Source organism: Chinchilla lanigera, unplaced genomic scaffold (genome assembly GCF_000276665.1).
Source record: "Chinchilla lanigera isolate Chin_1 unplaced genomic scaffold, ChiLan1.0 scaffold00005, whole genome shotgun sequence".
Lineage (NCBI taxonomy): Eukaryota > Metazoa > Chordata > Mammalia > Rodentia > Chinchillidae > Chinchilla > Chinchilla lanigera.
The window spans coordinates 33,748,648-33,773,741 of NW_004955406.1; the positions used below are offsets into that span (position 1 = coordinate 33,748,648).

Below are 25,094 nucleotides of genomic sequence, written 5' to 3' on the forward strand. Positions count from 1 at the left end.
ATGGATGAAGAAAAAGGAATACACACACACACTCACACACACACATGTGCAATGGAGCATTATTCAGCCATAAAAGCAAAATAATGCTTCTCAGGAAAATGGATTCCATCATGGTAACTGCAATAAGTCAGGCACAGAAAGACAAGAGTCACATGTTTCCCCTCTGTGTGGAATTTAGAAAAACAAAAAGGTGACATGAAAATAGGAGGGAGACTATTAGACAAGAGGAGGGGCTAGAGAGAGGGGAAAAGGTACCTAAGAGACTGTCCCAGAGAGATGGAGATGCTCAAAATGTTATATGAATGTATGAAAATTCTACAGAGGAACCTGGTATTTTGTAAATGTAATATGCATTAAAAAACAGGAAAAAAGCTGACAATGCTCTCATAAGTTTACTTCTTAACAAACATTTTACACTGGAACTTATGAATCAAATAAATTTAACACGAATAAAAAGGAAATACAAGTCCTCTATTTTTATTATAAACAGAATAAATAAAGTTACAAACTGCTTAAAATTTAATTTGGTGAACAACACAGTGTTGTTTAAAAAGTTTTTTTTGTTTTTTTTTTTTTTGGTACTGGGATTTGAACTCAGGACCTCAGGCTTGCCAGGCAGGCACTGTGCCCCTGAGCTACATCCCTGGTCCTGAAAAGTATTTCTGAGTGAAACAATCCCAAATTCAAAATTTAATTGTATGGCCTATGATATACCACGTAAAACAATTAGCATTTAAATGAAGTCAATGTCTACCACCTCCTGTTCTTTAAGTAAAAACAAGTAGGAAAAATATGCTTTCAGGTCTGTAAAGAGAAGCTACAGACTAGACAAAGGGCTAACTTATCCCCAATTGAACAAAATGAACAAAAAAGTTGTAAATTTTCTCCAATGAAGACCCAGCCAATGTACTAATTCTGAGAAATTCTGCTTTTCCACTTACTTTTGCCACACCTTTTCTCCAAGGTGCACACTTTTGTAATGCACAGTGAGATGATCTCTCCGGCCAAAACATTTTCCACATTCTTCACACTGATGAGCCTTTTCACCTAACAATGAAGACCCAAATATTTTGATTTTAATAAGCATTTTGGCTTTTTTCACCAGAAACAAATGACCAAACAGGAAAATCATACAGTGGCAAATATACCAGGAAAATAAAGCCACCTTTTATATTCTAGTCTATTTATTTCCTTTATATTCCTTCCTCAAGTATCATTCCTTAAGAAATATAGGCTTAATTTCATGGATGTGAATCTTTTCCTCATTGGCAGAAGAAATCAGCAGCTTTCTGCTGTAGACATCAAATCTTACCTTTCAATGTAACAGAGTAAGAGAAAAATTATTTCAAAATTCAGGATATTTTTTAGGACTATATGTATGGATATGAAACACCTCAAATAAACATTTATTAAATTGAGATGAAGCTGTTTTACTGTTTGAAAAAAAGGACCTGAACATTTTCAGATCTTTGTACCTTGCTTTTAGAAGATTTTCACTTGTGGGGATTTCTCACATTTGCAGAGCCAAAACACCAATACACAGAAAATTCTAAATGATTCTCTATTTTCACATTTAGTTACAATGGCTTAGTCTTTAAAAAATACTCTTCATCACACTCAATGCCAGTGTGCGATTAACACATGTAACTAGAATTAGGGATTTAGAATTCTCTTGCTAGAAATGAAAATGCATTTACTTCAATGAAAACAGTCACTAGACCTTTAGCATCTCTCAAAAGTGACAATATGCATACATTTAAATTACGTTTAAAATAATAATGATAATCACCTGTTCTACTGTGCTCATAGAGATGGCTCTTTCCCATTATTGTGCTCACATAGTTGGCTCTCTTAGCACTTCCTGAACATCAATCTGAGAGGAAAATATGAAAGAAATCCCCAGAATATGAAAATCATATATGCAGTAGAAAGATCTGAAATTGATCCGGATTATTAAGATTCTATTTTCCAATGACAGAGTTTCAAAGTTCACTATAATATAAACTTTAATACCCAATTATAGTTATTTCTATTTAAATACCAAAGTTTCACCAACTTCTCAAATACAAGCACAATCAGAAATATTAAAATGGTCTCTCACTTTAGGGAAGCACCAATAGTAATTACACACATATTGAAACAACATGAAAACTGCTACTTTTGGGAATCTGTTTAAAATTAAACTTTAAAATATACATTAGAGTCACAAAAGGTGATCAAATGATTAAAATTTCACTGAAAATGTCATAAAATTATTTTTTTCCTAAAAGTTTTAGAAGCAGCATAACAAAGTCATGAGAATATTAGAAATTATTAAAACTATAGCCAAGAACATAAATATGATGCAATATTATATTCTTTTCAGGTGCTTTTAAAAAGGATTCTGAAACTAGTGATACAGAATACAGCTTACCTGAATGTATTTTTTTGTGCTTAGTGAGGTGGTCATGACGAATAAATGTTTTCCCACATTCATCACATTCGTATCTTTTATCATCATGATGTACTCGTAAGTGAAGTCTGTGAGGAAAAAAAATTGATAATCACTGAAACTCAGTGACCAGAAGAGAAATGCTTGATAAGCAATAAATGATAACTAAATAAGGAAAACTGGGCTGTCCACTTCACCACTCGCACACATTATCTGCTTCCTATGTATGACTCTCAGAGTTCTTGTCAGTGTTTGATCAACTGATCCAAAGGTTCCTATTCATCTCTTCCAAAAATGTATGTCAACATTTGCACGTGCTCATAGTATTTCTGGATGATACATCTCAACTTGCTAAGATCTCAGTCTGTCTACTTCACTGAATCTACCAAATATATGGGTAACTCTTTATCTGACTTGCCAAGTCCCAGAAATACAAAAATAGGTGCATTTCAGGAATTAGAATCAGACAATGAGGTTCAGTATTTAAATGATTAAGTATATTATTACAATAGTACAGGACAGAGCAGATAATTGAAGATTAATCCTTTTTATGGACAACTGTCACCACTTATGTCTGACAGTTGAACATTTACTTCAACCTTATGAAAATTACACTTTACCACTTTACGGTGCTTGAACAACATGGGTCCCATTTTATAGTCACTCTAAAATAGATTATAAAAGGTTTAAGTTATTAAAATTCATTTAACTTGAATCATTTTTACCTTTGCAATCTTCTGTCTACATACATATCCTAATGAAAAGAATAGTTTTCCCATTCAAGTTGCCAAAACAAGTGTTGATTGTACCATAAAATGGAGATGTAACAAAACTTAGTAAACAGACTAGACTACATCTAAAGGGAACACATTCTGTTTAATCTTAGAGGTAAGTAAAGTGAAAGTATAAATATTAAAACCTTAAGACTAAGACTCTAGGCCTGGTGTGGTGATGCATGCCCATAATCTCAGATACTTAGGAGGCTGAGGCAGGAGATTCACAAGTTGGAGGGTGGCCAAGGCAACTTAGCAAGATCTTATCTCAAAATTTAAAAAGAAAAAGGGTAAGAATGTAGCACACTGGTAGATGCTTGTTTAGTGTGTGTGATCCTAGGTTTAATCCACAGGACTGTAAAGGTTAAAAAAATTAAAATTCAACAAAGCATTAATAAAATTAATATTATATACACATTTCACAATAAGAGGTTGTTACATCTTTAGAAAAAAGCCCTAACATTTTACAAACTATAATATGGTCTGACAGTCAGCCATAACAACAACAATTAAATAAGAATGACTTTCTACATTTTTTTTTTTTTTGTCAATTTGAGACAGTTTGAGAACTGTACAGTTCAGGATGGCCTTGAGCTCACTTTGTAGCCCAGGCTGGCCTCGACCTCACAAAAATCCTCCTGCCACAGCCTCCCAAGTGCTGGGATTTCAGGCATGCGCCACCGTGCCCGACCACAGATGACTTTCTAGAATTGAGAATTCTACAGTTTTTAATCTTGCCATGTTTGCCATGCTAAAGATATTCTTTTAAAATAAATTTTAAAATATACCAAGTTTGGAACACCAGAATTTTAACAAATTTTTCAAAGAGAAACGATTTTTTAAAATTTCAATAATAACGTCATAAACTCTTCAGTAAACTTGCTAATAAAATATTTAGTGTGTTATAGTCAGAAGATAATATTAAAATATAGAAGGAAATCTATTTAGTAAGGTATTTTTTGCACAACTCTGCATATCATAAAGGCTAAGAAACATCTTAATTTAACACAAAAAGTTAATAAGAAAATAAAACTAAAATGGAGATGCAATTTTCTCTTCCTCAATATAAAGGAAAATAGCTTTCCTTACCTGTATGAACTTCCATGTCGGAAACTCTGCCCACAGATACTACAAAGGTGAGGCTTTTCTCCACTGTGGATTCTCAAATGTTCTTTTAAAGTGGTTCTGTGTTAAAAGTACATATATTTAAAATTCTTTTAACACAATGCACACACTTCACAGAAATTTCCAGAACTCTTATTCAAAAGCTATGCAAGGTATGAGACATTATCAAGATTCTACCCCTTCCTCCTTCAGTATTTCTGCTTTTCCTAGGACTATTTTCACCAAACAACATGGTTTATGTCTCTATCTTTAAGAAAAAATTAAAATAAAGCACAATAGCTTTGGCCTCCTTTGCCACTGATTTGCTTACAGGTGTAATTATTTAATATAGGCAAACTTTGGGAACATAAATAAAAAACCCTAAATTATGACTGAATTAGATAAAAAATAGTGTGGATTTTGGTAAGTAGCTTAATAATATTTTAGGAATCTAGTTTATCAATAGTCCTAAATGTGTGCTCAACACTTATTTCAAAAATGTCTTAAGGTTTAACACAATGTTACAAATGCCTCTGTAAACGTGAAAAACCAATCTACAGAAAGATGTAATTGCTATTCATAAGTCTTCGCGCCAACTGACTCTCAATGGGTTACTGCGCAGTTATAACTACTCCAAACCACTACAGTTCTATATTTTGGGGCTTTCTCATTAACTGAAGTGTTGAATGAAGATGAAGCTCGTTAAGGGGGAAGAAGTGAAAGACAAATATGACTGACCTGTGCAGGCTTTCAGCTGTTAAGTATCATTTGGTTTTTATTTCATTACCCCACCTAATGAGTTTAAGACATGAAAACAGAGCTCTGCCAGCAGATGGTGCTCTTACACAAGGTACACTGACAATTGACAAGTGCCCGATGCATTTATGAACACCTGTGGAAAATACTCCTAAAAGTATTCCTAGATCCCCAAAAGTAGTTATAGTAAACAGATAATATGGTTATGGCTTGTTTGCTTTTTGTTTTTACAGAAAGCACTATATGGGGAAAAAGTTTATAATTAATATAATAAACTATATAATTTTCCAATCTGTAATTTTAGTTTCATTATAGTATACTGATTTTTCTATTCCTCCATCATAGCCAACTACTAAAGAAAACAACATTTCTAATTTTTGTTATGAAACTTTTAAGTACTTAAGAGTATATAAAATTTACATGTACCGTAAAGAGTAATATTAATATGTAGGTTAAAAATTAGAAAATTACTGGTACCTGATATGCCTCCACATTCTTCTCCTAAATCTTATTCTTCTCTTTCCTCAGAAATAACCACATATTATACACACAGACACACACGTGAGATAAGATAATCGTACTACTAATTTCTATTGGTTTATTGAAAGGCACAGTTAATGCTTAATTGTTTGATCAATTTTGCATGCTTATATCTGGTAATCTGAACAACTACTCTGAAGGTAACAATATGCAATAAAACAACCACTGTTAATTTCCTTTCCTCTTGTCTTGAAATTCTGTACCATTTTTATTGTTTTTTCATTCTCTATAAAATTAATAAAAATTTTTTTAAAAAACATATACTAAGCAGTCCCTTTTTATTCTACCATATACATATACGGGTGGGTATGGGTGTGTGTCACTAAACAATATACCGTATGCTTCTGAAAAGTTGAGTAGCAAGCACAAACCTTACAATATTGCCATAAGTAAGTACTAAAGGGCACAGATATAATATGAACAGGATCTCTGGATCAAAGTCTAGCTGGAGTTTGAGGGTCATCAAGAGACTTTTCTGGCATGTCAGTGGTAAGGTCATGAATAAATACTGGAAAACACAGGTTCACTATAGTGGGAACATCTGCAAGAACTAGTATACATCTAGTACTGAAAAAAATCTAGCAGAAACCTAGTCAAAACAAGTAGGATGCTCTGTACTCTGCTTCTTAGCTCACAGCCAACTATCTCTAATTTTCATGGACAGCCCCAGGTAACATTTCAGTGACTTCAAATGAGTATCTGCAGTTAAATGAAGCAGAGGGGCATGAAGACTTGGAACCTCATTGATTCACAGAGGTACTACAGAGAGCAGAGTACAGAGAAGTCAGACCTCCTCCAGCATTCTGTCTCCTATTTAAAAGATGAGACATGCCCACAGAGAACCCTGATAATGACAACCTTCCACATGTCTTGGGTCACATTACTACCTGTAGGGAGTACTCATTACCTAAGGGGCATATATCTACCATCTTGGTATCATCATTCGCCCTCCTCCTGGGAACTCCCTTTCTTCTCTCCAGTGTCAGAACTCCTATTTCCTGTGGCTTTCTTTCCCTTTTAGGCGCTTACTCCTGTTTTGGCAGAGCACTACCTTCATTGGTTATGAGAAAAAAATTAAACGCCAATTTCCTGAATACATCAAGAAAATATTACTGTTCTATCTTCTGACTTGATTGCTAGTTTAGCTGAGAAGAGAGTTCTAGGCAAGAGATTATTTTCTTTTAGAATTTTGAAGATACTAATGCATTGTCTTCTAGTGTTGCTCTTGAGAAAAGTCCAAGATATTCTTATTCAATGTATCATTTGTTAAAACAATATTCTCCCTTATGCTATTTTCAGGAAATAGCCTTTTAGTGGGTTATCTGGAAGGTAAAATCTAAAAGCCGAAATACTGGCAGGGAGGAGGTCTAGGGCTATTTTCAGCATTGAGGATGCATCTAACCACCTTACAACATGGCATATTCCAATACCACAATTTCCTGTTAGCAAACAGCAGGCAATGGCACATGTGGACTACAGAAAGCAATCCAATGATCTAGCTTCAAACACTTCAACAGAGTTTACTCCAGTGCTCCTTCATTGGAGTTCAAGTAGAATCGGATACTGCCAGTTCCCATACCTTGTTTGAATTCTGTAACGTAAACTAGGTTCTTGTATTTCCCCACTGTCACCTTGGAATTTGTCTTTCTTACATCTGGTAAGTCAGCTGCCACTGGTTCATCTGCTTTATGGCTTTCAAACCCTTGCAGTCTTGATGCCTATTTTTTCTATCTTTAAAAAATAAACCTTTAATGTATTTTTAACCGGATTACATAGAGATAAAATGACATGTCAACCATGTCAATCTGCAAATCCTGATTCCATGGCATCTTCTACAGTATATATATTTTTTTCTCTTACCCTTATATTTTAAACTAATGCATACCTCAGATATTATGTCTTGAATTACTGTATACCTTTATGAGCCATATTTATAGCTATTTTTACATAAAAAGTACTAAAATTTTTTAGTTATGCAGATATTTGTCACCTTTCTCGTACTGATTTCCCACAAATAAAGCAAGTCCATTTTCTCTTTCCACCATGAGTACATTCTATATGGCGTTTCAAATTTCCAGTGTCATTGAATTGCCGACCACAAATATCACATGGAAAAGGACCTGAAAGACAAAAGAAAAAAAAGAATAGTATGCACTTAAAAGTAAAGCTCAAAACTCAGGTAAACTTAATAGATTTGCTATAAATTTACACCTGATGCTATCAGGGTATTTATCATAATACACTGTGTTTACTAATTTGCAGTTTTCTCTTCACTTCTAGATTATTTCTAGAAGACAGGTAACTATCATTTCTATGTCCTTAGAGCCATGTATATGGTTGGCACGTAGCAGATATACAAGTGCTAAAGAAACTAATGTGTTATAAGTTGAAATGGGCAATTCCTACTTTGAAATCAAACTGATACAAAACAGAAAATACTACATACTTTCTGTGAAGAGGTGAAACCTTGAAAGAATGAAAAGAATAATAGAACTTATCAGTTATAAATACACAAAGGGTGATATGGTGAAAGTTTAAATTTTAAATTATTACAGTAAAAGACACACTGCCATTAATCATGCTCTTGTCACTTTCTGAAGCAGTTCTGAAAGTCTTCTTCAATGTCTAAGTTGCGCTTTCACAGCTGTCTCAATGCCCTGAATTGATTCAAAACGTTTATCTTTTTCATTGTAGATCCAGTGACTAAAGTGGATGAAGACACCCCATAAAGCCTGCCTGCCTGCTGGGTGGCACTCAACAGCAGCATTCACTGTAGATTTGATCACATCTCATAAAGACACTCATGTAAGAGGACTTTCAGGAACTGCTTCAAGATGTGGTAAGAATGATGGGATAAATGCGTTCAAGGAAGGGAGAATATTGTGAGGGGGATTAATGGCAATGTGTCTTTTACCTTAATAAATTTTTAAAAATTTAAACATTTACTGCCTATTTCTATCACACTGCATATTGCTATTCTCCACACACGTTTTATTGATACTGAGTACAGTGAAAATACTGTGGCACATTTTCATATAATTTTACAAAATTAAACCAAATTTCTCATAATTGTCTTAGTTACTTTTCTCGTTACTGAGACAAAATACCCAACACTCAAGGTTAAAAGGGGAAAGGTTCATTTAGCTCAGTTGGTAGAGCTTTCAGTACATAACTGGCTGGCTCCAAGGCAAGGTGGCACATGACAGAGAACAATAGTTCACGGCAGCGAAAGACAGTAAAAGCAAGCAAAGGAGGGAGAGAGACAAGCCTATTTCTCTCCCTAATATTGTATGTAGGCTACCCACCCTAGGGCAGGTATAACACTATACCCTTAATCCTAGCATTGGACCATGAATAAACCACAAATTCCAAATTCAGTCATCTTGGAAAAGCCCACCCACCATGACTACATGAGGCTTTAGGGGGACATCCACACACAAACCCAAACATTTTGCTTCTGGGCCCTGAAAGACTCATGCACATTCCTTTATGTAAAGGCCTTTAGACCATCTTTAAGAGTTGCTGAAGTCCTAACAGCTTCAGCACTGCTGAAAAGTCCAAGTCCCAAGTCTTCTCTGAGATTTAAGGCAAACTCTTAGCTGTGAGCGCCTGTACAAATGAAAACAAAGTTAAACACTTCCAACATTCAATGGCACAAGATAGATATTTGCACTCCAAAAGTTACAAGTAAGGGTATACAAAGGACTGGAACCAAAGCAAGTCCAAAATCCAGCAAGGCAAACATTAAGTGCTATAGTTCTATGTGCAGCACTGAGGCAATCTGTGGCAAAATGTGATCTCCAAAGGATGGCTCTACTCCTATGGCACTGCTGACAGTTGTAGCTCTCATGGCTTCTCTCTTGGGTCTACTGTGCTCCCTCTTCGCAGTTTTTCTCAGATGATCCACATTGTTGGCTTCTCCAAACTTCTGGACTCTGCACTGTATCTCTGGCTTCACACTCACTGCTTCACACTCTGCCCTCTCAGGGACATACTGACCAGCCTCCTAGGCCTTCTGAAATCTGGTGGAAGCCTTCCTGACCCCACAACTCTTCCATTCTGCATGCAACTAATACCAGTGCCACATGGATGATGCCAAGGTCTGCTGTCAGCTGGAGCAGTAGCCAGGTTTCTCTTTCTCTTGGCTGTAGGGTTTGAGTGTCTGGATCACTGAGCACTTTGAATCCAGTTCTGCGGAACAAATTCTCTAGGTCACTGCCATTCTGCAACATGGTGCTATGGGGCTCTCTTCTAAAAGCAATCTTTCACTTTTGCAATTTTGAGGCTGCAAAGGGTAGAGTTCTGCTGCTTCTTGTGACACCCTCAGACCATCTTTTCTATTCTCCTATTCCTTTTCAGCAATCAAGATCTCCTCTGCTCTGCCTTTGCAATCCATAGCTTTATTGGAGCTTCCTTTCTGGCCAAACTCACAATGTTTTAAATCATCCTGCTGGCTCTTTGCTCTTGATTCACAACACAGATCTGGCTAAAGGTCCCCAGCAGCAGCCATGCTACCACCTCAACATTAGACTGCCTTGAAATTTCTTCTACAAGATTAATGAGTCCATGGCCCTTAATCTCAGTCTCAGGCAGTCTCTGGACATGAGCAAAATGCAGGTAATTTTTCTGCTAACCCACAACATAGATCATCTGGAGTCCAGCAGCCAGTGAACTCTTTCTTCCCGACAGAAACCTGAGCCTGGTCGTTACTGGCAGGATTTCTCTCAACCTTTTGATCTTCTAAGGTCTGACCAGAATCTCCCACCCAGTACAGACTAAAGTGTTCCATTTCTACTTTTTCAGCTGGTATCTCTAAACCTTTCCTAACTCTTTTCCCAACAATCCAGTTACAAAGACTCTTGAGCCACATGCCCAGGTAATATCACAGCAATGACTTCTCTGGTATCAAATTCTGTCTTTATTATTTTTCCCTCATTGCTGAGACAAAATACCCAATACCCAAAATTAAAGGGGGAAAGGTTTATTTAGCTCACAGTCTGCAGAGGTTTCAGTTCATTATTGGCTAGCCAAGGCAGGGTGGCACATGGCAGAGGGGCAACCATTCATGGTAGTAGAAGACAGCAAAGGCAACAAGAAAAAGAGAATGAGAGATAGAGAGAGAGACAGAGAGAGAGGGAGAAGGAGAGGAGAGAGAGAGACCAACCTCTTTCTGTCCCTTATGTTGCATGCAGGGTACCTGTCCTAGGGTGGATGTAGCACCTATACCCTTAATCCCAGCACTGGACCATGAATAAATCACTAACTCTAGATTCAACCATCTAGGAAAAGTCTGCATATCAGGACGGGATGAAGGTTTGAGGGGACTAGACACAAATCATAACAGTAATACTGATCTTAGCTACCTTTTAAAATTTACTATTATTTTACCCAGTAAGCAAGTGGACAGAATAAGTTTTACTAAGTGGAAAACCAAAAGAATCTGTGAAAAGAAATATAGTAGACATAGCTCAAGGAAGATATACATTTGGAAGATGTCTCAGAATTTGAAAAGGCAAACTACAGAAGAAATTGTAATGAATTAACCATAATAGCACAATTTGGACACTGGCATTCATAAACATATCTACAGGCCAAACTTTTTAGTAGCCCCAGTAGCCTTGGAAGAATTTCAACATGTTTTAAATATTAAAAATGAGAGATGCCCTCAGAAATTTACATTGTATTAAGTATCTATAATATTAATTCCTAATATAACATTTTCCATTGGATTTAAGTCTTTTCCTCACTTTTTAACTCATTCAAGTGTTCATATCTAGCATTGTACTAAGTCCAATGTGCTATTAAAAATCTCTCCAACTTCCCTGCCTGTGCAGCACAAAAGGATCCTAGGAATTGACAAAAGGAGAGTATTTGCATAGGTGAAAATAAAAAGATTAAGTAAATAAAAGATCCAAAATGAGCACTGTGACATAAGCAAAGAATTGAATATCCACCAGTAAAACTTTTTATAAGGTAATAACTGCATGTATGGTTGAAGACTCAGGCTGGGCAAAGGGAGAAAAAGAGCTTTTATGTTTAGTTACTTACCAGAGTTCTTTAAAGATAATAACTACTATGTATTTATTTTTCCTACACTGTGAACTAAGTTTTGCATATAGCCAAACCTCTTTGAACTTTTTATATATGAAACTAAGTTAGGAACTTTTACTAAACTAGATTTTGAAGACAACTTTCTAGATAGGCTAGAATTTTAAGATCTGACTTTTAAAACCCAAATAGTAACTTACATTTATAAACAGAAATATGTATGAAAAATTCTTTTCCTTCATCTCTTCAGTTGTACTATATAGGTATCTCTCCCTCTGACTTGACAAAATATATAATCCTGAAGAGAGGTGGTTCCCCTATTAGTATGGCTTTCAGTAATCTGAAGCTTCTCAAACTGTGGTATCTAGTCATCTGCCTCAGCATCATCTGAGAACTTGCTAGAAAAGCAAGTTCCAGAACAATGCAATCAGACACACAGGGGGTGAGATCCCACAAACTGAATTTTAAAGTTAATTTTAGCAAGCTCTCGAGGTGATCTTGATATACACCTATGTTGTGAACTACTCTAGAGTATCTAGAGTATCCAGTGACTCAAGGGATAGAATAGAGTTGGAGTGTAAAAGAAGCTTACTATATGCCATTAAATATTTTCACTTATCATTATTAAAGAAATAAACCAAATGCAATATTGAATACACACACACACTGAAATGCTCAAAGTAGTAATAGTCTACTTTGTTAATTTTTACTTTACTTGGGTTTTTTTTCTTAAAATAATAATAGTGAAAATGCAAAAATTGTTTCATTTAAAAATACATGTTTCTCAACAGTCTTGAAAGTAATAATACTAGAAATAACACATTTAGAGAAAGGAAGTACAAATAATGCCTGGCTCTATATGTGTCACTTAATAAACATTACAACAGTAGATATTTACAGTACTACTGTAGAGTAGGTATTTACAGTAATTCTGTTTCAAAAATGAAGAGCCCTGAGCTCTGAGAGGCTGTTCCAGATCACCTAGTAGGTGGCTGGTTAAGTGTAATGCTGCAAATCACTCTTGCTATGAAGTCTTATACTTCATTTATACTTGTTTTTCTCCTAATAATGTCAACTCTTATTTAAAATAATGTAAATAAACTAATCATTTGTAAAATATTTGTGTGAACAAGGCATTATCATGTAGTGACTTATTTACTTGTAATTTAATTTGGCAGGAATAGTAACTCCAGATTCTAACACACAGTTTATCACATAATTGGTAGCTGTTCAATAAATACTTACTGCTTTGAATGTTCAATGTCCTTACCCTGAGCATTTTACTCAGTGAACTTTAGTTACCAGATTAGCTAGCTAACCTTTACTGCCTAGTTTTTCAGAACAGCTTTTTTTATTGATATGGTAAATCACGATTGAAAAAATATTCCTTTAATAAACCATAAAAAATCTAGTTAAACCTCTTTTTAGGAAAGTCCTTTTCAACAACTCTTAAGAGCTGACCAATTCAACATATCACAATCAGATACTAATACACTTTTACTGATGAGAAAATAGCTACTGTAACAAGTTAATTTGTAGGTTCACATATATTAAAAAGGTTGATAGTTAGCCGGTGGTGGTGGTGCATGCCTGTAATCCCAGCATTCGGGAGGCTGAAGCAGGAGAATTGTTGCAAGTTTGAGACCAGCCTGGGCTACAAAGTGAGCTCAAGGCCAGCCTGAACTGCAGAGCGAGACGCTGTCTCAAAAAAAAAGACAACAACAACAACAAAAACAAACAAAAAAAAAAGAAAAAAAGGTTGATAGTAAAAGTAAATTTGCATCTTGGAATTTTCTCCCAGTGTTCTCAAAATGCTAATTCATTTACTAAACGATGTGGCCAATAAAAGAAGAAATAAATAAAGGAAGTGGACTCTATCATGTCAGTTATAAAAATCACTGCACTTTGCTAGGATGTTTTTATAGGAATATTAACTACAGTTTTCATTTCAAAATAAAGAAAAGCCCACTAATTCTCAAATAAAAACTATCTTTCCTGGAACTAAAGTGTAAAGAAATTTCTCACATGAAACATGCAATCATGAACATGTCTCCAACTACAATTAGTAACCATAAAAACTGTTTTCATAAAAACTGATCCACATCTTAGAATTATTGCAATGGAATACTATTACTGTATAACATAGTAAAGGCAATTTGAACTAAAAAGAAATAATCTTCTAGCATGTAATAGCCTTATATACTACAATCACGAAGGTTAATATGTCTTGTTATATCAAACAGCCTTGAAAATATCTGAAGATAGATGTACTCCATCTCCCTTCCCCAGACAAAATATTTCAAATTATTTCAACAGTTTTTCAGATGACATGTCTGTAAATTCCTGTATCACCAAAATTATTCACCTCTAAAATATACACTTATTTGTTAATATCCATTTTAAATGTTGCATAGAGAAATGAATTTATTTTCCAGATCAATTTAAAACTCGTTAAGACTATTAGTTCCATAATTCTGAACAATACACATTAACATAGTTTAAAACTACATTGGTTTTGTCAGTCATATCATATTACTGTTTCACACTGTATCTTTGCCCAAACAATCTTTGCTGTTAAACCCATCCAAAAATAAGGAGTCTGGAGTCTCTACCATTCTATAATTTTTCAAGCTCTAATGATTAAAAGTCAGATTAGTCTCATAATCTACAACTTTGTACTTATTCTTAATTAATTTTAAATTTGTTTTGATCTAATATCTAGCATACAGATTTTTCATATTTTTCACAAAAATTTTTGGCATATTAAATACCCCTCTGGCTTATATGCCATATAGAAAGCTATCTATCTAAATTATTTTTACTTAAGTTATTAATAAAAGCATTGAACAGAACAGGGGAAATGCTTCTGTGTGGGATCACAACAATTCACTATTGGGATCAACTGTCATGTATTTACCAAACTATACCACCATCTAGACCTGCAGATCCACCTTAGTCATAGGCATTAGGGAAAGAATTTATCAAATATACTTTATTCCACATATATTAATTTTATTCCATTCTTTGATAATGAGTTTTACCAGGCAAAATGTCTTATCTCAAGCACTGATAAATCTATCCAATAGACAAATGTGAATTATCTGCATTGCTTATGCCAGCACATTTGCCACCCAAAATAAAACACTACACCATATTTAGTGATCTCCCAGAAGTGCAGTATATATAGTACTCCTCCATATTTGTATGATTTCCTTTATCTATTTCAATACACAAGGTTCAAGAGTAGTTCAACAATTCCCCAAAACAAAATAACTTAGTAAAAATCTAACAAAATATGTATGTGATCCGTACAAAGAAAAACTATAAAATGCTAATGAAAGAAACCAAAGGCAGAACTAAATAAATGGAGAGACTTCTGTGTTCATGGATTGAAAGACTCCACATGGATAAGATGCCAGTTGTTCCCCACTTGATCCAGAAATTAATGCAATCTCAATCAAAAGCCTGGAAAATTATTTTTTTGGTATTGACAAAATAATTTAATGGTCATTTAGAGAGGCTAAAAAAAAAAATCCAGAGTAGCCAATATAATATTAAGGGAGAAGACTTAAAGTTAAAGAACTGACAATATCTGACCTCAAGACTACAAAGTGACAATAACCAAGACAGTGTACTGGCAGATGAAATGACAAAGATCAATAAAACAGAAGAGAGAACCCAGAAGACAACCTAGACTCACATAAATATGGCCAAATTATCAAGGAAGGAGTGAGGGCTAATCAACAGAGTAAACAGTTTTTTTAAAAAGGTACTGAACAAATGGGCATACACAGGAAAAATCTACACCCAGACCTTACTGTACCTTTTGCAAATGAACTCAAAATAAACAGCAGACCTAAATGAAAAACTAAAAAACTCTTACAAGATAATGGAGGCAAAAACTGTTAACTTCAGGCTTGGGGATGACTTTTTAGATATGAAAACAAAGGCACAATTCATGAAAGAAAGAGCTGATAAACTACAGTTCATTAAAATGCAAAATTTTTTCTGTGACAGACACTGTCAAGATAATGAAAAGACAAGCTAGATTGGGAGAAAATACTTTAAAACAAATCTGATAAAGGACCTTCTCCAAAAAAACCCACAAAACTCTCAAAACTCAACAATAAAAACAAACAACCAACTGAACAATGGGTCCATGACTGGCAGACATCACCTCAGAAAATATTGAAATGGCCAATAAATACATGAAAAGGTGCTCTACTTCATGTGTCATCAGGAAATTCAAACAGTGAGGTACCACTAAACGTCTATTACAAGGGCCAAAATTCAGAAAATTGACAATACTAAATATTTACCAAGGATGTGAATTATCATTCCTTGTTGGTTTGAATGCAAAATGTAGCAACTCTGGAAAACAGAACGGTGGTTTCTTACAAACTAAATATACTCCTACCATCTACTAGTGCTTTCACACTCCTAGGCTGAAAATTTGTGTCCACATAAAAACTTACACATACAGGTTTATAACAATTTTATAAACAACTTTTATCCACAATCACCAAAACTTGAACGTTCATCAGTTGTCACAAATATATCACTGTGATGGCAGGTGTTGATAACAGGAATGCCGTGTGTGTGACAACAGGAGGTATGATGAGAAATGTCTATAACCTCTTAATTTAGCTGTGAACCTGAAACTACTTTAAAAAAATAAGGACTTTCAAAAGAATAAGTAGGTTAAGAGTAGATGGCTCCTACAGCATGATACAGTAATCAGTAACCGTTATGACTGCTCTAAGGAAGAATATCTTGCTTACCCAGATGGAACTTTTCCTGATGTTTTAACCGTGCAAACCGTGACTTGAAATGTTCTTCGCAATAGGTGCACTTAAAAGGCTTATCTTGAGAATGCAGAATCATATGTTCCTCCAAGTGTGGTCTTCGAGTAAAAGATTTCTTACAAATCTAAATAAAAATGTATATAAAATATGAGAACCAGAATTAAAAATTAAAGCATAACATTTATAATGACAAAAAAAACACTAAATTCAAATGAATGCAAAAAAGAAATCTCTCCCAAAAATATAACCAAATTCTAATTGTAGGGAGGGAAGGAGCCCTGGCAGAATTACAGTAAGGAATTATTTCAAATTAGTACTAAAGATAACTATTATGGTTTGTGTCTGTGTGTCCCCCCCCCCCCAAAGCCTCATGTGGTCATGGGGCAGGGTTTTAGAGTTTAATTGATTATGAGTGTGACAGCTACACCAGCCCTGGGGTGGGTAGTTTGCATATGTCAGGGAGAGGAAGAAGCTGCTTGGGGCCATTCCTCCCTTGTGTGCTTGTTGCTTTTGCTGTGTTCTGCCGCCATGAGCTGTAGCCCTCTGCCACGTGCCACTCTGCCTTGTAACCTGCCAAGAATGGACCGAAAGTTCCACAAACTGTAGGCGAAATAAACCTTTCCTTCCTTAATTTTGGGCATCAGGTATTTTGTCCCAGCAACGAGAGAAAAGTAACCAAGACAATAACTAAAGCCAGGTGTGGTGGCACATGCCTATAATCCCAGCACTTGTGAGGCTGAGGCAGGATGATTGCTGTGAGTTCAATGCCAGCCTGGGCTATAAAATGAGTTCAAGGTCAGCCTGAACTGCATAGTGAAACTCATTTCAAAAAGACAAAAAAAAACCCATAAATGAATTTCATCTCCTTTTATGTTTAATAGTGCTACAGAATAATCTAGCTTAATTCTAGACAGGAATCTCTTAGTCTGTGAAGTATGTTTAAGCTATTTATATGTCAAAAATAACAGACTACCATTGTTCCCATATATTTGATTGGATATAATTAGCAATCCATCATTTGATGAATTATCAATTCATCATTTTATAGCCAAGGATGATGAAACTCAGTAAGGGGAAAATATTATATAGATTCAAATAATATAAAGTGAACTCCAAGTTATAGAAGCTGAAGTCAGAGAAAGGTTGAGAATATCCCTCTCTCTTTCTCTCCACAGATATAAACTGGAACCGTAAAGGAGATAAGAATGATAAAGCGCATTAAATATTAAACACTATTTGGTTTTCTAATACAAATTACAAATTCTTACGTCACATTTCCAACTTTCACTTTTAGTCTTCTTAATGGAAATAAATTCTTGTGCATTTTCAGGATGAAATCTATCAAAGAAAAGAATACCACAAGGAGAAGATGAAGTCAATGTTCCATATAATCTGTCAGTAATAATTATAAGAATCAGGTACTGATTTCCTTCTTTAAAAGACAGACACGTGGTAAGAACATAGGTATCATCGCCATTTTTAATAAATTTATCAGTATCCCTAAGTTTATGGAGCAATATTTAAATAAAGTTCTAATCATATTTTAAACACATATCAGAACCTAGCCAATATAGATAATGTGCAGTGTTATTCATCAGATTTTTTATATTTCAGATTTCAGTAAATTTTTTCTTTGGAGTTAATCTACAATGTAATATTACATACTGTCTCACAAACTTTTTACACTTTAAATGTAAACTTGCATATAAAAAACAAATTTCCTAGCATTTTAAGATCATGTATTTCTAAACATACACCTGGCAAAACCCAAGACAGAAAATAGGATATTTAAAAATGTGACATATTAAACTATTATAGGGGGCTGGGGATTTAGCTCAGCAGCATAGCACCTGCCTGGCAAGCACAAGGTCATGAGTTCAATTCCCAGTACCAGAAAAAAAAAATAATAGAATAAACTATTATAGACTATATTCTTGTTTCAGTATCAAAAAATTTCATGTCAACAGCAGCAAAAATATGAACAAACTAACATTTGCTGCTCTTAATTTGCAGTCTGCAAAGTGTTAAGCCATGAAAGAATGGTGAATAGGCACTCCACAGATGTTTTTAGTTTACTATGTATATTAGAAGACACAATAAAATAGATTATGGAAGCAAGATAATACTTGCCTCTTTACATGCTTGGCTAAAGTCTTCTTGCTTGCATGAAGTTTATTACAATAAGGGCACTTGTGCTCCTTCTTATGAAATTCTGTTTCACTGCTGTGCTTCTTTCTGTGAACAGTTAGGTTAGACTTTGTTGAGTAGCGCTGGTGACAAATATCACACTCAAAGGGCTTCTCACCTGTGTGCACACGGGTGTGGCTTTCATATTTCCCTATAAAAAGAAAAATTAAGATTAATCATACATTTGCTAAACTGTGACTGAAATTCGACAGTGGAATAAAATGTCACAATTTGGTAAATTTAATATACACTCCAAAATCCACACAAAAGACTAGAAAAAAACTTGACCTAAATTTCTAACTCAGAACAACCTCAAGGACTGCTTTGTGCTTACCGCTCAATATATACTTTTTCTCAAAAACTTGGGTCACTTACAAAAAATTATTCATGTCACACATTTTATTTATGTCACATATAAGATTTGGAAAAGTTTTTTAGAATTCTGTTGGCAAATTCTCTAAATTTAAAACTCTAAAAATTTTAAAACTAGCTTTTAACAAAGTATCTACTCATTATTTTCATAGTTTACTTTTACTATGTACATCCATACATTGAATTGGTAGATCTTTTATAAATACCACAAAGGAAAATAACACACATATATAATATTTTCTTTTTTCTTCTCACAAAAGGTAATTTGGAAAGGGCACTGCAAAGATACAGTACTGATCAGGACATGCACTTCACTCTAACCTATTCTTATAAGACCTCCCCAACTTAAAAGAAACTAGGAACCAAGAAAGTAACTAGTATTTGCAAGCTTAGCAGTAGTCTTCTAAAGTCAATATATATAGTATAAGTATACAGTATAATATAGCAGAAGACAGTGGTGGCGAACCTATGGCACATGTACCTCAACAAGCTGTTTGTCTCATCTCAGCATCACTGGGATAAGAGAAAGCAGGAAAACATGAAGAGGTATAATGGATAGTCAAATATAATGTGAAATTTCCATTATAATCTGTGTATCTAAGTGCTCCATATTCAGAACAGGTTTTACAGTATTTTCAATAGTAATACCCAAGAAAATTTAGCATAGATTTCTCAAAGAGCAAAGTTACAGTGAAAAGATGAAATGCAAAGATATATTTTGAACAGGGTATGACTGTGTAAACTTGTAATACAGTTACTCAGGAGGCTGAAGCAAGAGGACTGCAAGTTTGTAGCCTGCCTGAACAATTTAGCAAGACTCTATCTCAAAAGTAAAAAATAAGGCTAAGGAATGTAGCTCAGTGGTAGGTGCTTGCCTAACATATGGGAAGCCCAAGGTTCAATGCCTAGCACTGGAAAATAAACTGCCTTAAAAAAATTGTTTTACATCATTATTTAGAACATAAACTTCTACATTACAGAGGCAAAAGAACATCACAGATAAACACTTGGGCCCTGGATCCATGCACTAGAATATGAATCTGGCTCTTTAAATGGTAGGTTATGGGGCCTTTGATAAGGAGCCTCTCTCTGCCTCAAATCTTCTTGGCCTGAAAAACTGAGCTAATCATATTTTACAACGTTATAGGAAATCAAGGTATTTTCCTTAAGGTAAGGAGAACCATATCAATTAAAAACAAAGGAAAAAAAAGTTGGACAAAAATCCATGAGGTCTTTACGTGTAGACTATGTAGGTAATGGTAGAATGTAGATCATTTTTTCTTTATGTAAACATGCAGGTAGCCAGAAAACACAGTCAGTTTTTGGACACTTCCTAAACTGTGCAATCTTAAATAAGCTAATAATTCAACCTCTGTGTACTTGAGTTAGTAATACTTCATCAGATTTTGAGAAGTAAATAATGAATACATGACACTATACAAGGTAAGCACTAGTAAGGAACAGTCAGCATTATCACTAGCATACAGATTACTGATCACAGTATGGATATGTAGATATACACATCTCAACTATGAATCAGGATACATCTAATTTATGAATGTCCATTCTAACTGATGTAAGTGGGTTTTCAAGTCTCAGAGAACACTGGAAAGATGTTGCTTTTTCCACTTGCCGCTGCCCACACTGCCTAGGGTATCAGTTTCCTCTCCACCAGTGCTAGAACACACTTTCCCATTAGAACACACATTTCCCAGGGTATTTATTTGTATAAATACCCTGCCTCCATCACTTCCCTGTACTGTGGTCAAGAGATTAGATCTAACACTGGGAAAAGACAGAGGTCACTATGTGAAACTTTAAAAAAAAAGGTTTTCTTTGATTATTAAAGTGTTACATTTCATTTTTTAAAATCACTTTTAAAATTATGTAAATAACACAAACTCATGGCAAACCATGTAAATAAATCAAGAATATAGAGGCTGATTTTTAAATGACCAACAAAGTGATTTCTAGAACTCGCTGATTCTTAACTAGGGTTTAACTGTGAATGTTTGGAACACACTCTCAAGACTGAAAGATAATTCACCAACCTTGTAGTGCTTAAATCTCGTTATTTATTACCAAGTGAACAAGAACAGTAACTTAATAAAAATCTTAAAGGATAAAAGAAATTTTATGTCAATCTTTTATATTCTACAAAAATGCCTTTGCTATAAAGATGCTGTATTAAATACTCAGTAGTATTTTCCTTGTATTTAAGTCTTTTCTTCTTAGCAAATAAAAATTAAGTTATATGCCAGTCAATACTAAAACCATCAAAATGGCAGTTAAATTAAAAATCAAAACCATTCTTCCTCCTAGGCTTCCATTTTCCTACAGGTGGGCAGACATGAAAAGATTTAAGCAAGATAAAGAAAACAGAAATTTAAATTGGAATAACTGAAATTAGACAAAACTGAAGATTTTTTAAAACAATTTTAAATACATTCTGCAAATACACATGGAAGCACAGAAATGTAATTCATTATAACATTAAGAGTCTCAGAAGTGAAAAAAACTTCTCTTGTTATCAATTCAAAGAATATGGCTGTAGTCCTTGCAGCACCTATTATCTCATGGCTTTGAGATTCTGAACAAGAAGAGAAGAGAAAACTCAGAGGAAAGGCTGGATTTAAAAGAGCCAGGGAGACTAGTGGGAGGATAAATGTTTATCACCAAATAAATCTCACATTTAAAGCATTAGTAAGGGTGTATATATGTGGGGGGGTATGCCTCAGTAGAAAAAGTCAGCATCTAGAATAAGTCAATATGTACATCTGTTTCTTCATATTTATGTGGTGGGAAATATAATAATAAACTATAAATCAAAAGGTTCATTTCAAATGTACCAAAGTTTCAATTAAAAAGTAAGTATACTTTCACAGAAGAATACTTATTTCACACTCAAAGCATTTTTGATTGCCAAAAGAAACAACCTAATATTGAGAAATTTCATCCACAATATTTTTGTCAACTAAATACCATTATGAACTGTGTCTCAAATCATTTTCAAACAAATGCATTTGACCTTGTGCCTCAGTATTCCCTCATAGATGTTATGTAAAATTATTATCAGAATTTTATGCACTTTTCCTAAGAGAAACATTATTAAATTTTTTATATATCTGACACTGCTAAATCATAAACTGTACCTTGAATTGATTCATATAGCATACTATAAAGAATATATAACTAAAATATTTAGTCTTACAGTAAGAGAATTATGCCATTGTTATAACTATTCACTAAGCATTAAGTGGCATCTCTGTCAGGCTGGACTAGTACATCTTTTTTAATTTAAAAAAAGGGAGGGCTGTACAAAATATTTTTTACCTCTAGAAGGGATTGTGATTTTAATCCAAGGAAAGATTTTAGTTCTCTGTAGAAAAAATAAAAAAGAAAAATTATCCAAAATTTCTCTCACCCCATCTGTCATCTTATTTTTGTGTTTTTACCAACTAGATTTTTGGTGTAAGGGGAAAGGTCAGGAGATTCTTATTTGCATGAGAATTCACTGATAAAGGACAGCTGGTGGCCTAAGGAAAGAAATAACTGGATTTGGAGTCTCACTTCAACCAACTTTTAAGTACATAGGAAAGGATAAAAGACCCAAAGTAATGGAAATTATTACATTACATATTGCATAGCTAACGATTCAAGTGGGGCTCATCTCTCAAATTTACTCTAAGCCAGGCAAGTTAAAAGCTGATAAGGAAGTGTAACTGGCTTCTTGCAAGTCCAATGTGAAGCAGGACACCATCTTTTCCACTTAGTTCAAGTAAACAAGCACTTACTGAAATTTTATTACAGTACTTAAAATGACCTAGGATATTACCAAGTATACTAATGAAGAGTAAAATGCACAAGCTTCAAGCTCCAAATTTAGTTAGAATTAACAACCAACGAGATAACACCCAAAAATCTGGGTGGACATTTTTAAATCCTATGAAAGGAATGAATGTAGTATGAGGATTGGATGGTAGCTCTTAAACTGCTGAAAAAATACAGGACATTTAAGGTACAGGTTCTATATGTTCTTTTCATTCTACCCACCACCAATCCATATCATCTAACGTTCAACAGTACAACACGATGCTTCACCCTTGTCTCACTTGTCATTCCCAGTGCCACTCATCCTCCTGGTCCTGGAAGGAGCGTGCTTCTCCTGGTCCTTTGCTCTACGCTCCTTGTTGTCCCCTTGGCTTTCTCCACACTGAAGGCAAAGTGATCCTTCTATAATGCCTATAAGCTTCCATTTTTCTTATCAAGTTTTTTTCAACAGTTTCTGCCAGATAATATCTAAAATCCTCTGTATGGCATACAAGCCATTCAAAATCTGACCTCCTCATACTTGCCGATCCTCATCTCCTGTCATTTTCATTAGAATTCCTGGCCTATCTTGAAACCATCCATATTTTAGCAATCTGCAGAACACAACATACCTCAATGCCTTTGTACACTGGTCCTTCTGCCTTGTAAATTCCTATTAAGTCTCAGCTCAAATACTGCTTGCTCTATGAAACATGTTCTGATCTCCACAGTCCCCTGTACTTAACTCGGTAAGGTTATCATTATTATAATATGGTTGTTTTCCAAATGTGCTCATTAAGCTCTAAAATTTTGGAGGACAGAGAATATCATTTCATATTTACTCATGAAAGTGTTAAGAAACTTAGCGACAATAAATGTTTGATTTCTGAATAATAAGAGCAGTTACCATTCCTTGAACAGTTAAATTCTGTGTAATATCTGGAGTGGTTCCCTATCCCATTTATTCTTCTTCATAATCCTCCATGAACAGCACATCAGCACGGTCTCACTTAGAAAACAAAAGCACACAGGCTAAGTCCTGGATTAAAGTCCTGTATTAAAAAAACTCAGGCAGTCTGATATAATTTAGCTTATATTTTTTAATCTGTTTAATATATGATATAGATAAAAGGGAGACAGGGAGATATACTAATGTCATAGAGATAAGGAATTACTAGTAAAAAGCAAGCACCTCTAACAGGGACAAGCATAAGAGAAGAAGTATAATGTAATGTAAAATATATTTTGAAAGTAAACTAGACATGAGCCTACAATGTGACCTACTGATTCCATAACTATCTGGACTTAATCTGGTAAAAGGCATTTTATGGCCTTCCTCATAGTACATCACACCTTAATCTTGAACAATGACTTCTGAACTTGTGTGTGTAAAATTCTAGTTTCCTGGGACACTAAATGAAGTTCTCTGTGAAGGAATGCTAGGTTAAGCAAAATTCATTTTTTAAAAGAAAATATAACAGAATTAATGGATTATGTATTATAATCGTCTTGTGTGTGGGGTGCAGGGCCTTGCATATGCCAGTCAAGTAACAGATCTACCACTGAGCTATACCTTAGCACCTAGTTTTCTTAATCTTACTGGAACCCAGAATTTCTCTCCTTCATAAGCATCTCACAGCCTAGACTCAATGTTCAGTGGGATAATATGAGGTCTATGTGCTGGACCTATAGTGCATGCTCTGGATCTATAGTGCATGCTCTGAACTAACCCCTGTTTAGTCATCTCCAAGTCAAATGAGGTCAGTTAGGGCCGAATACAGGAAGAATGTGGTAAAGGTACAAAGTCTAAGACAGAATCCAGACAGAAAGATGAAGTGTTCTCAGATACTTCAGTGTTTTCTCCTCTCTATATAACCTCATAGTATTTGTTAATAGTTCTAACAGTATTAATTTGCCTGCTTAACAAGTTACTTGGACACATAAGCTCTTGCAGTTGGCTAACCTACAAAAAAAGTTATTTAATTCATATAAAAGCTTCAGTAAAAAAAAAAATTATTGAACTGGATAGTTGAAAGTGTTCTCATTTAGAAATATTCAATAGGCATTTTTTTGTTGTTGTTGTTTTTTTACTTTTTTCCAGCACCAGGAATTGAACTCACGACCTTGCACTTGCCAGGCAGGCACTGTGCCGCTGAGCTAAATCCCCAACCCCTCAATAGGCATTAAAAAAGCAAAATGTTACCACTGTAATGCTGTAGTGCATATTGTCGCATATTCTGATAGCAACTGATTATCAAAAACTTACAA

General features: G+C 34.7%; 1 protein-coding gene across 1 annotated transcript in view; it reads right to left on the reverse strand.

The window, feature by feature from the left end:
• Positions 1–25,094, reverse strand: part of Zbtb41 (zinc finger and BTB domain containing 41) — a 45,322-nt gene that overhangs the window by 17,426 nt on the left and 2,802 nt on the right. The window contains exons 3-9 of the mRNA XM_005375119.2: positions 18,588–18,795; positions 17,726–17,795; positions 16,434–16,581; positions 7,595–7,724; positions 4,294–4,389; positions 2,414–2,520; positions 942–1,047 (exon numbers count right to left, since the gene is read on the reverse strand). Of these exons, the coding sequence (XP_005375176.1) occupies positions 942–1,047; positions 2,414–2,520; positions 4,294–4,389; positions 7,595–7,724; positions 16,434–16,581; positions 17,726–17,795; positions 18,588–18,795 (865 nt within the window). The remainder of the gene's footprint in view (positions 1–941; positions 1,048–2,413; positions 2,521–4,293; positions 4,390–7,594; positions 7,725–16,433; positions 16,582–17,725; positions 17,796–18,587; positions 18,796–25,094) is intronic.